Below are 17,546 nucleotides of genomic sequence, written 5' to 3'. Positions count from 1 at the left end.
GATGACTTACGTCACTGAGACGTGGTTGCTCACTGTGGAACTCATAAGAAGGCTCAAGGTTATGGTCAGAGTTTCACTGCGAGATCGAATCATTCACAGGGAAACCAGAGTAACCGGCATGGCCCAAAGAATTTCAAAAATGAAGTGACAGTGGGCGGGGAACATTCCTAGCGAAACGAATGGCCGATGGGTACATCCAACACAAGACAATTTTAAAGTGTAAATAAAAACGAAAAATATGTTAAAATTAACGTTTAATTTAGATACTAAAATAAATAATTAACAATTTGGTGGCAAGATAGCTTCTAGAGCAAGAGTAAAAACAAACTCCTCTCACTTATAAGGAACTCAATCCAAAAGTCTTTTTTTGGGAGATCCACACAGGCGCTAAAGTTGGCAATATTCATTTAAAATGATAACTTTTTCTTTATCTCAGACGCCGGTCAGAAGGTTTGCAGCAAATATTTTTAATCAAATAAACGTCAATTGTTTTTTTCTCTTTCTAATTTCGGTACACCTTTTGATTTCGATCTGTTAATTTTTTCTGCAAATTTATCTACTCAGTTCACATAATTCTCTCAAATCTTCCATTGTCCTTCTGCATTTACAGGCGTACAAAATATATCAACACCTCAAATTTTTCGGCAATCTCAAAAGTTTACAAAATTCAAATTATCTAGAAATATCTGTACGTCACTAATTTTCGGAAATTTAATTCTTCTGTAATCTATCATTTTTCTGAAAACCTTCTGGAATGTTCTGCCAACAGCCCCAGGAGGCCTGAATTAGATAAGGTTGTTGTCGAAGTCACATTTAAGATCAGGACAGCATTCAGGATAGGGCTGATTGTAATTCACGTGTGTAATGTAACAGTTAGGATCGGTGTTGCCAATTTTACCACATCTGAAAAAGAAAAATATGAAGAAATTAGGACTGATGTTATTGGATGAAACTTTCTTCCTCAAAAATAAAAACTCAGCGATTAAAGATTACATAATTATATGTACATTTCCTCGGTCAAGCAATGGTTACCTTGTGGGTTAATTTAAAAATATATTATTATGTTTATACTTACGTAGCATAGTATATCATGGTTCTGGTACATTCTATCCTCTTGCAGTGGCCAATTGGTGTGTATTCTGCTCCGTAGGGGATGACGTCGTTGATCTCTTTGATGTAACAGCCTTCTTTATGAGCTGGAAAGAGAGAAAGTATCACATTATTAAAATTAATTAGAAAGAGATAAGGTAGGCATATAAGTTTTTAATATCTGACATGTTTCAAGTTATACTGGCGTGTTATTTTAGAGAACAATAGAGTACGCAATTTAATCGACTTCAAAAAAAGAAAGGTTCACAATTCTACTGGTTTTTTTTTTTGTATGTATGTTCTCTGGCACTTGTGAACCAATATACGAGTACATGATTTTTTTTGTTGGAAAGAGGGTATCTCAGTATTGATCCCATTTACATTTGAAGAAAATTATCCACTCTCTAAGAGTGGCAAACTAGACGATAAATCCATTTTCGCACACTTTCCGTTAACCAATTTCAATAGAACTTGGCAAACAGATACAAGTAATTCCACGAAGTTTGAGGTTGATTTTTTTTATAATGTTAACCTCGGTCAGATCGTCGATTAGGATCAGCTGAAATTGTGTGTGACCAAGCGTGTCTTTTAACATTTTGGACTTTGTTTTCTATTGACTTCGTGAGTACTGCAAATTAGTGACATGACGATCTGAAGTCTATCAAATCAAGTAAGTTTTGCATTTTGAGAAACAGTGTGTCCCTAACTAAGTATTTTGGAAATTTGGTTTTAATTCTTATAATCTTTTTTTATATTTTTTTTTATAAATTTAATTTTGTTTAAAAATGGTGAATGAAAGCACAACTACTCTTCGAAGACGCCGTGTGACTCTACGTCGTGAATATAGATTGATGAAACACATCTATTCTTTAGCGGCCATGGGTCAAAAAGTATGATGTCAGCGACACAAACATAATAGCATCAATTTGGGGCAATGGGAAACTAAAGTGTAATCTGTCTCTTTCGAAATTAATGAAACATGACAGACGTTAAATATTTGTGTGAAATTACACCTCATAAATTTAAATGCAGTTTAAATGCAAGCCGTGTAAAACTACGGCTTAGTCTATGAACGTCTCGTAGTTCTATAGTTTTAAACTAAAATTAAATCTTCAGATTATTTTCTTGAATGTGACAAATTCACTTTGAACTTAAATTAAGTTTAGTTCACTTTTATCTAAGCTAGGATTATGTCTTTTGTGTGTGTTTTTGTTGTAATTGGATCAATGGTTTTAACTACCAAGTGATATGGGCCGTGTTCTGCATAAATGTGTTAACCCAGAGAAAATCGTAAAATGAATTGAGAATGCAGTCTTATACCTTGTAATATAAAGTTTAATATTCTTTTCAGTATTTAAAAAAAATCGTAGTAATTGTTAAATCAAAAAAATTGTTTTTACAAAATCTGGTTCGTTTCATAGGTGAATTTCGCAAAAATGTGTTATGTGTGGTTAAACCATAAATGCGAATTACACATGTCTTTCAAGGTGGTATGAAAATTTAGTTTAAGTACGCTTAACACATACAACTTGTTTGAAAAATGTAAATACTTTAAATTTTGTCGATGGTATAGACAGACCGGAAAATGATATAGATTCTGAAACTGAGGATTGGGCGATGAGAATAATCATTTTACTGTTAAAATAAGAATTTGGCTAATGGCGCACCTTTTAATTTTTTGTGGAAATTAGGGTAAATGCTATTAGTATACGAGCTTTGAGTAGTATGCGCTCTGTTGGTGCGTTTTCAAATTAGGCGTTTATAGAACCGCTACAGTGCGCCACAGTGGCGCTGCAGCCGCGCCACTACGAAATAGTAATAAGAGAGCGTCGTGTAGTGAAAGATTAAGTGGTCAAGTAGAACGGATGAATGTTAGTAGATTTAAACGTGGGAAGAGGTAGACCCTCAACCCACATATCTCGATCAAATCTCGTAAAATTAACGGAATTTACGTCGCGCGGGGAGGCTCCTTTTGTGCACCCTCTATTGTGGTAAAAAAATAAGGGCTATTGATTATTGAAAACAATACACGTTGACTGACAAAAATAAAACTACTGTTACTTGGTTTAACACATGATCACTATGAAAATGTGATTTCTCAGCGTTTGCATGGATTAAGTGACACTTTATACGTACTTTTCCGTATTTAGCAAAAATTTGTTAACCACACTTGACACATAATGTAATAATTTTGTTGATATATCTAATTTTGCGTAAACCGTTATCATTCAATTACTAACCATAAATTTGTTTACTTAAAAAAATTATAAACTGATCGTAATGCTTACTTCATTACAAATCTTTTGATATACAATTGTCGTGTAAACTTAATTAATTAAATGAGTAATGACAACTAATTGCCAAAAATCTTAAATGCTCAATATCTCGAAACTGCCATTTTGCGGGTTAACTCATTTATGCAGAACAGGGCCCAATTATATTCAAGTTATAAATAGATACACATTCCAAATCAAGTAGCTAGCTGGGGATCTTCTTGTGTATGCCTGTCACATATGGAGCGAGGCTATAGAAAAGCAACGCGAAGCACTTGCAGTGTCTTTGGACATTTCTAAAGCTTTTGACAGGGTCTGGCACGCAAACCTATTAAGTAAGCTTCCCTCTTATGGACTTCCCGCTGACCTTTGCAATTGGATCTCGGATTTCTTGAGCGAACGTTTAATTCGAGTGGCCTTAGAAGGCTACTCTTCCGAACATATGGCGATTGATGCCTCCTCAGGGTTCCGTACTGTCTGCAACTCTCTTTCTACTGCATATCAATGATATGTTAATTCCAGGTACCTTTGCGTATGCTGATGACAGCACAGTTGTAGATAGGTACTTGACCAATGCGAGGGTCAGTAGAGAGGAAATACAGTCTTGTCGAGAGTCCATGGTCAGCCGTTTGGATTTGACGCTCAAGGCAGTCTCCGATTGAGGCGATGCCAATCTGATCAAATTTAACGCTACCAAAACGCAGGCGTGTCTATTCTTCACAAAACGGAGTCTCTTTGAGCTGACTCCGACTTTTCGTGATATATCCATACCGATAGCCGACTGTCTCCAGCTACTTGGAATGGACCTGTCATCCAATTTGAACTCAGCAAAGAAGCTTGGCATCCTTACCAGGGTCAGGCATTACTTTACACCAGGACAGTTGCTTCAGCTGTACCAAGCGCAAGTCCGGTCGTGCTGTTACTGTAGTGTAGTAGTACTGCTGCCACCTTTGGGATGGCTCTGCTACATACCAACTGGCCACTTTGGATTCAATTGACAACCATGCCAAGAGGCTTATAGGTGACTCGGAATTAGTGGAGGCGAAGCTGCAGAGCCTTGAACACCGCCGTAAGGTTGCCTGCTTATTTTATAGGATATATCACGGAGAGTGTGCGATTGAATTACACGATTTAATTCCGCCTTCCCCTTTCTGTCACCGGGGGACTAGGCATAAGCTTGGGTTCCACCCCTATGTTGTGGATATTCCAAAGATTCGCACGAAGCGTTATGCTTCCACATTTATATGGCGAACGGCTATGGAGTGGAATTCCCTGCCTGCAGACTTGTTCCCTGAACGTTATAACTTGGGCCTTTTCAAGGCGAGAGTGAATAGGCATTATTTAGGTGTGCATGCTCCATCGTCGACCTCATCGTCACTTTCCATCAGGTGAGATGGAGGTCAAATGCGCACTTATATTTAGTACAAAATAAAAATAAAAAAAATCCTGTAATTGGCATTAAATACTGGCCATGTAAAATAGATTTTTAACTTTTAATTGTATCCTGTTGGATATCCTTTAATAAATAAATAAATAAAAGTCAGTCACTACAGTACCCTATAATCAGTAGTAAAATTTTACGTGCTTCAGGACAATGTAAATCGGCTAATTGGCCATACTGCCAGATTACAGATTGTAATTTTTCTTCAACAGTAATTTTTTACGGTGGCCATTTTGATACTCGCACCTATTTTTTTCCCCATCCCATCCAGGTCCAGATAACAAACTGACATATACTTATTTCACTTTGAAAAATAATGTTGCTTTGTTTACAGTACCTTGTCTAGTTCAGTTCTCAATATACTCACCGGTACAGAAACAGTCAAGAAACACGTTAAGTTATTGATTATTAATCTGTTACAAAGTCATTTATTGACATTTAGTCTCTGCATGCATCATTTAACAAATTCTACAAATTATTAAAACGGTACAATTTACATTATTGACCTACTGTGTGGGATTGGTGAAGTTGATCCTATAACGAGAACACTATTTTTATTTTAATAAAAACTAGCAACCCCCTAAATGTCATTTTGAAGTTATTTAAATTTTTTTCTTTTTTTTTTGTTCTTAGCTTTTCGTGGTTAACGTTTCTGCTACTGACAAGGTTTTTGACTTTTGTCTTCGAATAATGTGAAGTTATAAATTTTTTATTCAAGAAAATTCATAACTTTTCCAAGGCTCACGGCTATTCAAAAACCACAGACAATGTTTTATGTCTTTAAAAAGTTTGCATAAAATTGGACCCTTTTGTATGAAAATTTATGAGGCTCTGACATCTTGTAATTTTGAAACTAAATAATTGGGACTGACAAACCACGACCCTCGATATTAGTTTATCGTGTCTGCTGAATGTAATTGAGTTTCATTAGTTAATATCCAAAATAGGATCAAACTTCATTTCCAAGTAGCGCGCTGGCAAACTGTCCTTAATTGAATGTAATACTTTATTATATTATGTGCGACTACTACGTACCAACTGTCAAAGTTCTGAATTGAATTTTGGACCCTAAGTTTAAGCGCAATCTCAGACAAAGCCGAAAAAAGAGAATAATAAGTAGCTTTTTTAATATGAAAATGTTTTTTATTTCACCTTATTATAGTACTTCATATTGTTGTTGAGCTTACACTACTCAGTTATATTCGAACGTCTGAAGTTCCCAGTACGCATGGGTCAGGATATTGTATTATCCATCAGAAAGGAACAGATATTACATTAGTTAAAGACATACAGTATGAAATGTTGGAAATCCATGTAAAAGACTTGAGTTTTTAATAGGCACCTAAACCTATACTACGGCTCCCAAGGCCCTCTCCTCTCGTCTTAAATAAAAACAAACTAACAGTTGGTGAGTTTGGTGTGTTTAATACTAAATAATGTTAATTGCTAAAGTGACGTGTTATGTGTGTGTAACTCAAACGCACTCATGTATTATAAATTGCATGAGATGCCTCGCATGTTTTAAAGAACCCCATGTTATAATGAGCAAAGGAAATATGTCCGGAGTATTATAGAGTTGGTACTCATCAATATTCTAATAAGTAGAACCCAGGATTATGTTTCGAGGTAAAAGACTAAATTAAATATTTTTTATAATATTTATCTTACAAAGATTTATTTTCATTTATACATATTTATAATTAGTTTATCTTGTTTTTAATAATTAATTTTTAAATGATAGTAATTAATTAATTGTAGCTATTGTTATTATTTATGTTGGGATTTATTTTAAGTCATCTATTTTTTTGATTTCATTGGACCAACTTATTTATTTTTTTCTGTCGTGTCCACATTTGCATGCTGTGGCAACCTTTAAATGAGGCAGAATTTAGTATAAGTTTCTGTGTCACTGTTTCTACATTAATAATAAATGTTTCTACATTAATCATAAGTAATATTTAATTTATCTCTTGTTGGTTGTCCTAAAAATAAATAAATAAATAAATAACGCTGATTTATGCCAAATAAATTGTATTCTTAGATCATATCCATGATGTAGACGATATTGCAGGGGCCGGTAGCGATGATAATGATTTTTATACACAACCTTGCTTACTTAAATATTGTACAAGTGTATTTCCTGTTATTTAAAACACAAAGAGATCTTAAAAAGATAACGATGCGTAACAATTGTGACAAGCGACCTGCGTAGGACTTTTATGTTTTCGCAAAAAAAAACTGGTTAGTACACTTTTATGGTAACTATGAATTATCAAACACATTTTCTATTAACTAATGGCTTTTGTCCTTGTTTGATGTCTCGTTATTAAGTTAATTGATTTTTTGCCAAATTTACACAAGATATAAAAGTATATTGCGTAGGTAGTAGTAGTTATTCTTTTGTTTTACCATTCTCAAGTTTTGATGTGTTCGTTTGTGATTTCGATTGATGGTTATCGAAACCTAATAGAGGAGTAGATAATGGCCTCATAAAATGTAAAGACTAGGGGACACGCCGATTGTTCTTAAATTGTACCAAGTCGACCCCCAGGGGTAGACTCCAAGCTGCAGACGATCTATGTTAGCGAAAACAAGGGGGGTTTACGAGAGCGGCTCCCATTTAGACAGGTACCAACATTCTGGCTTTCCATAAATGGAATAATCCACAAAACACGTATAATATAGCCCACAGCACATTAAGCTATGCTTTTGTTCGAATTTCGCCTTCAGTACAATGGAACTAGATCCGTCAATATATAGCTTGGTATGCTGCCGTCTGTACCATTGCAATTACAATTTTATATATAAATTATAAAATGAACATTTTTAAAACATAAAAAATTTGATAAAGATATGAGCGATTAAATAAATGTTAACTTAAAATGTTAAGTTTTTCAGTCTACAGTTAAACCTATCCAAATAGCTTTCGGTCAGCTATCAAAAAACCATTCAAAACAAGTATGTAGAAATTATATATAATATAATGTAAGGGCAATATATCTGCTATCCGAAAACAAAAAAAGTAATGGTCTACTGTACAAAAAGTTTGGTGACCTCTGGTCACTATACACCTTAACGATGTGTAGCATTATGTCTTAAAGTGCCATATTTTGCAAGTTACTTAAGCTTTCAAATTCAATTACTATGCCTATGTTGTATGGAAACTTACGTACAACATAAAGCCTTGTTTAGCAATTAAAACATATACAGTGACTAATTAATTAAGTAACATTTGTTTGTATGACTTTGTGTGTGTGTGTGTGTGTGTGTGTGTGTGTGTGTGTGTGTGCCCGCGCGCGCGCGCGTCCGTGTGTGTTTGTGTGTGTGTGTGTGTGTGTGTGTGTGTGTGTGAAATATAAAAAAATTTATAATAAAAATTAATGTAATGAATTAAAATTAAATTATATTGAACTAAGCCGTATAACTAGCAATAGCTTTGTCGAGACTTTATTTACTAAAAGTAATATATAATGGTCTAGTAATGCGTATATAACTTTTTACTTGCACTAACTAGTTAGAGGCACTATTGTTTGTCTATGTTATTGGAATCTTTATATGGTTATTTGTGAGAATGGACTAAGCCGTGGAACACACTCTTTGGTTAAATAACATTACGAACTTCCGCTAGTAAAAATTTCATACAACCAGGGCTGGATTTAGTATTTGCATGCTCCTAGTTGGACGCTTTTTGAAATATTTTATTTAATTAACATTTTATTAGCATCATGGAATGTTCGTAGGTTGTTTGGATAGGGAGTCGTACCGGTTGGTTGCCCCAAATACCGGACGGACGAAGTGGAGAATATTTTTATAATATTTCTATATAAAGTTTTGCATTCGCACGTAGACTGTCCACAACTGCTAACAAAAATTAAAGTTCAAAATTCCCTCAAGATTTGCTGTTACTCCTTTAGTGCTACCATTCCGTAAAACCGTTCTGGGCTTTAATTCCTGTGACCCAAGGCTCTGCAGACTACATAATAAGCTCAGTCAGGTTAGCGACATATTTCGGCAGTCGCCACACAAATTTCGAAATAGTATTATATTAAACCTCAATTAATTTCGCCATTCTTGGTCTTCCTCTCTTTGTTTTCCCTTCTGTCTACCCTCAATTATCACTCTCACGAATCTGTCATCTCCTCTCTTTTAGTATGTAATGTTGTAATAACTGTAAGTGAACCAATAACGCACGCAGAGAACTGGGAGGAGATCGCATAAGACTGGGTCTGTTGGCACCAACTCATATTGGACGCCAAGACCCACTTCGGATCGCTAAGCCAACGGGGTGAGTAACATTCTATTTAACGTGCGCTCCCTGACAGTGTGGCCCCTGGGCAAATCCAGCCCTGCATAAAACAATATAGTTATTTAAAAGAATTTCCTCAACACGTTGAACATTTATGTCGAAGTAATTATTCACGGATTTAACGATCGTGTAACATTATTAAATTAAATGATGCATTCATTTTTTATAACACTTAAGGCGCCTGCATAAAAGAGAGACATGACACTTGACCTCTGGTTATGTATGGTAAAAATAAGTATACGTACAGAATGACTAATAAACGAAACAATTTATTTAAAAATGCATATTTGGCTTTTTTAAGAAGTTCCTCGCAAAACTCTTTGTTAATATAATAACATACTTATTTATAATGCAAAAAGCACAGAGAAAAATATAGTCGAATTGAAAACCTCCTCCTATTTTGAAATCGATTAAAATTTGATTTTTTTAATATAATATCTAGTGACGGGACGACACGCCTGTCCATAACAGTTGCAGTGCCACTCAGAGCTTTAAATTGCGAAGATCTAAGGGGCACTGCCACTGCGCACGTTACCCTGAGACATTAGTTGACAAGTCTTATGTGCCTGTAATTTCACCAGCACCCTTACCCTTCAAAACCGGAACACAGTAATGCTGACATCATTGCTTGGCGGCTGAAATAGGTAAGGTGGCAGTACTACCCTGGAAGAACTCACAAAGAGCTTCTACTGCCAAAACTCTTCGACAGCAGTGAATTCAAAAGTATTTTTTTATAGAAATCTAATAGGTAACAAACTATTAACCTTAATATTGACAGCATTTTTTAAACATCCTGTACTTGCAAGAAACCTTGCCATGTTTGGAACTTTACGAACAGACGCCTTGACCCTTTTAGATGTTTGTTTATTACAATGAAATTCGTTTTTTATACAAACGCGGTAAACAATTTCCGGGCTTTCAATTTACTCCAATCAAAGATCTAATCGCCAATGAAGAATGAATTCGCCATTTACGAAGTTTTAAAACTTTAGTGAAACAAAAACTTTACACTAAAGACTGTTACACAATTTCTGCGTACTTGGGTGACAAAAATCCATGGTAGTGACCCGTATAGTTCTTGCAGGTTGTCGTAATGTATCATTTTTAACAGACTTCAAAAAGGAGGAGGTTCCCAATTCGACTGTACTTTTTTGCATGTATGTTACGCGATAACTCGGAATTTGTGAACCGATTTTGATGATTCTTTTTTGTTAGAAAGAAGGTACCTCTGTAGTGGTCCCATTTAAATTTCAAGAAAATATTCCATCGTCATGTGTAGGAAACTAGGGGATGAATGACTTTTGAGGTCAGTAGTTTTAGCATCCTGTACTAAGATATTGTTTATTGAAATAAATGATAAATATGTATATACAAAATTTATCTAGGACACAAAATTACTTTGGGCCTACTAAACCAAACGGTGGAGGTCGATAGGCGCATAACACAAGCTTGGTCAGCTTTTGGGGCCAACCAGCAAGTATTGCGATGCAAATGCATACCGCAGAGGCTAAAGACTAAGGTATTCAACCAGTGTGTCCGGAGTAATCACCTATCGCATGGAAACAACGACTCTGGCGGAGAAGTCCGAAGAGACCAAACGTTGCACACAAAATTGAGACGTTGAAATGGAAATGTTGGACCATGGGCCAGCATGCGCGGCAGAAGTCGTCCACCACTTCGTTGGGTGGATGACGCTAAAATTTTCGCGGGCCGCAACTGGATGCATGTGGCACGTGAGCGACATAAATGGAAAGATTTGGAGGAGGCCTATATCCAAAGACAGATGAAGTAGAGGTTGTTTGATGATGATGACGATATATAAACGTTCATTTACAAAGATCAACCCCTAACATTTCTTACTTATTCTTCTCAGGAGAATATGCGTTAAAAAATTTAATTGCGATAAACAAGTTGTATTAATAAATAAAGAAAACGACTCGACCTGGGCCAAATTGATTTTTTTTTTTCACTGAGTGTTAATACATTATTTGTACGCCTATCCACTAGCCTTTCCGGGGCCGAAAGGTTACTATGCTGGTCAGTCACGCAGAGGTCCCGGATTGGATTCCCGGGCCGGTAGAAATATTTGTATGGCCTACATTTATATGTTATTATTAGGGTCGACAGAGACAGCGTAGAAGATCTTCCTTTGCTACGTTCCTGCAACTCCTTCGAGGCTTCTTTCCTTTTTTCATTGTGTACTTGGTTGTGATTCAATATTATAAAGAAATATTCAAGATTCATTTAACATTGATGTATTCGAAATGGTGAGTACCAATCTTATTTCCATTAATAAGTTTAGTCTGCCTATATGCTTTTGCCAAAAACCTGAAAATCTTCCAAATCCATTCATGTCACTCCGTGATTTTTTCTCTTTGTTTGTTCCATAAGCTAATAAAGAATCGAACTTTTTATTTCAAGTAATATTTATTTGACATTATTTTATATTTACATCTCTACAATGGCTTCGTATAGAAGCACTGTATATAATATCGATTTAGGTGTTCTAGGTACTCCCAGAGATAATATAATTAGTCCTTTATTCGTGCTAGGTAGGATTTCTATGGATTACAAATCCACCTACCTATCTAGAACATATATACAGTACCTACAGTAATAATTTGTGTTACAAATTTTACAGAAGGAAAACTTCGGGTAATTCTTCTATTGTCCGGAATTAGGTGTTCTAATAAAACTATTGTAAAATATATACCATGTCCTCAATACAAATTGTACTACAGAAGAGACTTTTTATATTCGATAAAAGTTGTGGACAGTACCCCCGTTTATAGTTGTTGTTAGCAACCGTGTAAAATTCTTTATAATATTATACTGCAAATTTTAGGCCTTCTAACCCCTAGAGGCGCTGTTAAATTTTATGGTATGGTGATTTAATAAAAAAAAAATATTAATACAAAGATAAATTCCTAAGAAAGAGAAAAACTCCTTCGATTCGGGTGGATTCGAACCAATTCTTTAGCATACCGTGCCTGACGCTCTCCCAACTGAGCTACAGAATTAAGACCTTACGAATTTTTCTATGTGCTTATTGCTTTGTTATTGGGTTTTAACGACTTTTCTGCCGTAACGCCATCTGTGAGAAATCTATGAAAGTTTTTGTTCTTATTGTATATTCGCTCTTTATATAAATAAACTAGTGCAGTATTTTCGAAAAATATTCAACAAACTTAATATTACTTAAATTGAAATTTAACATGTTAAACCAAATTTGGCAGATAAATTCATTCGCGTTATTAAATAAAACGGGAAATAAAATCAGAGGCTATTTCGGTATTCAATTTCATCGAGAAATTTCAAGGAAATTGAATTTTCTTTAATGGCACGAGACTAAAACTGTCTATAAACGTATATCTTAAATTTATATATGACCATACGGATTGGCAGACGCGGACCAACATATGAGTTACTGTTTATTTGTTTAATCTGATTGTTATTGGTTGTAAATGAATTGTCTAGACTGGTCCAATGAAGAAAGCCTCGACTGGACCGTGCTGCCCCCCTTATCATAGCTTACGTCATCGATATTTTTAGCGAAATTGAGTTATTAACATATTTGTAAGTTTACACGACAAGGAGTGACTTGCGCGAGAGCGACATAAAGCGCGACATTCTATATTCGAGAATTGCAGTAGCTCCCCGCTTTATGTATAGTGAAATTACAAATACATGGGATTTGTCCATATCTCAGGGTCAGGGGCACAGTGTGGGCACAGTGGCAGTACTCCTAAAATATTTGCTATTAAAAGCTCTAATGTTATGAATAGGCGTGTCGCCTACCACCAGGCGCACGACTTGTTTGTCCCGTCGTCGCTTGATATTACCAGTATGGTAAAAGAAATGTAGCTCTCGCGCAAATCGCGCGAGTTAGCGAAAGTAGATCTACAACCCCTTATACGCGATTTCTTTCATATCATTTAGTTTCAGTTTTATTGTTAAGCGAAATCAGCATATAAAAATGCATATTAACTGATATTTTTCAAATAAAACCAAATTTAGATGCCAATACCTCGGATGTTACCAAAATGCGAATGCGTTAGTTATGACAAGGACTGCATGTGGCTTCCGTTTTCATCTTCATCATTCAGCCATACGACGCCCACTGCTGGGCATAGGCCTCCCCCAACGATCTCCACGACGATCGGTCCTGCGCTGCCCGCATCCATCGGCTTCCCGCCACCTCCACCAGATCGTCGGTCCACCTGGTGGGGGGCCTACCCACTGAGAGTCGTCCGGTGCGCGGTCGCCATTGAAGAACCTTTCCGCCCCAACGGCCATCGGTTCTCCTAGCTATGTGCCCCGCCCACTGCCACTTCAGCTGAGCAATTCTTCGAGCTATGTCAGTTACCTTAGTTCTCCTACGGATTTCCTCATTTCTGACTCTATCACGCAGGGAAATACCGAGCATCGCTCTCTCCATTGCCCGCTGAGTGACCTTGAGCCTTCTTATGAGGCCCATAGGTTTTCATCTACAATCCATCAAATTGAGAAAAGAAGTTACAGCAATAAGTAACAACTAGAAGAACTGAAGAAATAGATTTATCACACGTGGCGCTACGGCAAAAAGTCGTTAAAACTAAAAACAAAGATTTTTACCTGTCACCGTGGCCGAACGGTTACCACGCCGGACTGCCACGCAGAGGTCCCAGGTTCGATTCCCGGGCCGGGAGAAATATTTGTATGGCCTACATTTATTTCTCTCGTGAGTTTGGGTTTAATTTGTGGTTGTATATGTGTGTGTCCATGGCACCCGCGACACAGGGTTTCACTGGTGCGGGGCTATGTAAAAAGTGTAAAAAGTGTAGTGTATAAAAAAAAGGTTTGCAACAAACACAGAAAAATTCGTAAGGTCTGTTCATTCGTTGCGTGGTTTAATTGGCTGAGCACCTGGTACGGATTGCCTGAGGGTGCTGGTTCGAATCCAGCTGGATCGAATGAGTTTTTTCAAAGTGTTTCGATCTTTATTATAATAATTATAACGTAATATAGTATAAATTATAATTATTAGTGGAGTAATTTCACAAAAATAATTGAATATCATTGTGGTCAAACATCGTGACATTCAATAAACTGAAAAAATTACGATTATTAAAGCGACATCTCTATTCAGCTGCTGGTAGCTGTTAAGGTGCCTGGCTGAGTGAAGAAATAGATTTCTTACAGATAGCACTACGGCAAAAAAGTCGTTTAAAATAAAAAATAAGAACCTGCAACAAGCACGTAGAAACATTTGTAAGGTTGGCATAGTTTGTTGAAAGACGTTGGTGCGAATCGAGCCGCATAGAAGGATTTTTTTCTAAGTGTTCAATCTTTGTATTGATATTATAACAAACAGTAGAATAGTTTCACAAAAATAATTGAATATCATGGTGGTCAAACATAGTGATATTCCATAAAGTTAAAAAAATTACAAGTAACAACTATTTTTGAAGTATGAGCTAGAACATTTATTCATATTAAAATAAATATCTAAGGTCAAATTTGTAAAGCATCGTTGACCCTTGCAACGCAGTGACTTTTGATAGACGGTGATAAAATTGGCTTATTGCGAACTTGCTTAATGAAAATATGTATGTAGCTTGAAAAGGAAGCCTAAAGTATTTAAAAATTATTTGTATTTTTAACCGACTTCAACATAAGGAGAAGGTTTGAGAACTAACTGAGGTTCGTCTGTATTTTTGTGTGTATGTTATGCGCTTACACAAACTGTTTTTTCACGCACACACTCATACTGTATCGCGGGTGCCATGGACCACTGGATACAACCACAAATTACACTCAAACTCAAGGGAAAAATAAATGTAGGCCATACAAATATTTCTTTGCGTGGACCTCTTGGTCAAAGGTCCTAGACAGAGTGACAGAGAGCAGTATTTATGAATCGATTTCGAAATTTGGGGAAAATATTCCACCTCTAAGGGTGGCAAATTAGAGAATGGATCCGATTTATTGAATTTCACTCCCTTTCCGTTAGCTGATTTCAATAAAACTTGGCACATAGATCTAATTACAATGAAAATAAGACAGCGACAACGGATAAGCAAACTTTCGAGATCGGTTTATTTTTATAAAAAAAAAGTTTTAATTATTCAAATGAAAACCTCGGAATTCTAATCTTGCTCCTTCTCCGAAAATGTGTTTCTCGAATATATGTATATGGTTTTTACTTTTAAGACACTATATATAGATCATCCTTTGTAAAAAGAGCCAAAGAAACAATTTCGAAAAATTTTTCACATGAGCATGTTTCAGTTTCAAATATTTACGTCTTATTTTCAATTCAAATTCAAAACATGAGCTTAATTAAAACGAAAATTGAATTTTAAAACCAGGACGTACATATTTTAAAACAGTCGTTAAAACTTAAAACATACTCGCTGAAAAAATTTTCAAAATGGCGCTTTCGCTTTTCGCTTTTTTACCAAAACACCGACTATATATCCATGTGAGAAGACGCGCTTAATGTTGAAAGTAATACGGAATTGCAATTTAGTCCCGTTAGTTTTGTAATGCGTAATTTTTATGAAAGTTTTGTAAACTCGTTTTGTATGCGAAACAAGATTCGAATTTAAACATGAAAGTAGGTTTATACAGTGTCAATTCATGTATGTTCCACTATACACAGGCCTTTAACGAGAATTATAAGGTATGCTTTGCGCTATGGTGCACCACGCTGATTCGATGTGGATTGGTCACTTAAAACAGAGTTTAGTAAATGAGCTGAGTATTTAGTTCAGTTGATATTTAAAAAATCATTGGTATATGTAAAGTACATATTGAATACAGCGGTTTTCTTGTAAAATTTCGTGGTAAGTTTATGTTTTTTTTCCATCATGAATTTTTTTACTTTTTTTGTTTTCACACCATATAGTAATCAGCGTATATCCTTAATTTTATTATACATTTTTTCCAAGGTTGTGCGGAATCAACCAAATCCATTTGAGCTTGTATAGACTCCTGATGCCATGGAGATAAAACAGAAATAAGAACAATAAATTGATGCTACACTTAAAACAAGAACAACTTAATATTAAAACCCAAAATTTGGTACTACCTGATGTCCGCGACTGCGTCTGCCTAGATTAAGTACTTCGAGCAGCCTACTGTACTATACTAATTTTCATAATTTTATTGGCTCTCCGTATAAACTTTCATCCCTTATTTAAAATTTATTTTCTTTCTTTTTTCTTCTTCTAGGTCCTATCTATCTCTATACCAAAATTCATCAAAATTGGTTCAGCAGTTTAGGCGCGAAAACGTAACAGACAGTTCCCTTCGCATGTATAATATTAATTTGGATAAAATAAACGTATACATACTTAACATAATATATATCATAAACATACATATCTATATATTATAATAATATATTATTAACGAGTAAAAGGTGGTTAATTATCACTTACTGTCGTAACATACTGCCTAATTCACACATTATCTACCGAGAATTCGTAAAATATACTTATAAGAACAAAACTGCCGTAATATTCGTAATAAAAGCAGAACTTGAGTACAAAAAAACATTACCTAATTCTAAAGGTTTCTGTGGTAGATATCCCATAAACGTCGCCGCATTCGCCACTGCCACCAGCATAGTTAAGCAAACAATTCTTGACACCATTTTTCTTAATAATATACGTTAAATAGATATTTTAAAAGATCAAAGATACAAACAAGTTGAGCTCTTGCGCAAGACTGACGTCCATAAGATCGCGCTGTACTTTATATCCAAACTGCGACGAATAAATGTGACTAAGAACCAGTACTTAATACGACGTGATTTTCTTTGAAAAGAGGTAAATGTAGAGTCATTGGACTCTGATATGAATACTGTAAATGCGAACATTTCTGTGCTATAGTTGTTAATGCCTTGCATAAAGATGCAAATGCAAAAACTGCATTTTTATTGATGGATGAGATAACGGACATCCGTCATTTACAATGTTTCATAAATTGAAACTTGGCGGGCAATGGTTCGCCACTCGCTAGAAAGGCCCCCGACAAATAGCCTACGCCTGGAAGGCCACACTGATTCTGAACTTTAACACCTCAAGTAGATAGCTCTTGCACTACTCTCTGGAAAGCCAAGAAAGCACGTTTAATGGTGAGGGTTGTAACAATGCTCACCTCCTTGTTCGTCATGCCATGCTTTTTATCACTATCTTTACTGGTTCCTTGTCACTTACTATAAAAATGTTGAATCGTTCTCGAATTCCTTTTTCCTTCCACTATTCTTACGTTGATTTGTTACGTCATCATTCCCATCAAAATTCCCAAAACGAGAGGACGTATTCATAGATCATTAATTTTATTTATTTTACATTTTTTGAAACTAACAGCTAGGTACATTGACTTACAATTATATGGACCGCGCTAAAAAGTGTCCAAACTTATAGGGCGTTAAAATCGTATATAGAGC

General features: G+C 35.6%; 1 protein-coding gene across 1 annotated transcript; it reads right to left on the bottom strand.

Moving 5' to 3' along the window:
- Positions 1 to 262: 262 nt before the first annotated feature.
- Positions 263 to 16,831, bottom strand: LOC113239685. Its single transcript, XM_026476769.1, has 3 exons — positions 16,655 to 16,831; positions 1,076 to 1,196; positions 263 to 903 (listed from the first exon to the last, which is right to left on the bottom strand). The coding sequence occupies exons 1-3, from the start codon at positions 16,746 to 16,748 to the stop codon at positions 786 to 788; spliced, it is 333 nt and encodes a 110-aa protein (XP_026332554.1). The 5' UTR covers positions 16,749 to 16,831; the 3' UTR covers positions 263 to 785.
- Between the last annotated feature and the right edge of the window lie 715 nt (positions 16,832 to 17,546).

This window comes from Hyposmocoma kahamanoa, unplaced genomic scaffold (assembly GCF_003589595.1).
Source record: "Hyposmocoma kahamanoa isolate Upper Pololo Valley unplaced genomic scaffold, ASM358959v1 114, whole genome shotgun sequence".
Classification (NCBI taxonomy): Eukaryota; Metazoa; Arthropoda; class Insecta; order Lepidoptera; family Cosmopterigidae; genus Hyposmocoma; species Hyposmocoma kahamanoa.
The sequence above is the reverse complement of the archived record's forward strand: the minus strand, read 5'-3'. Positions and strand labels throughout refer to the sequence as shown.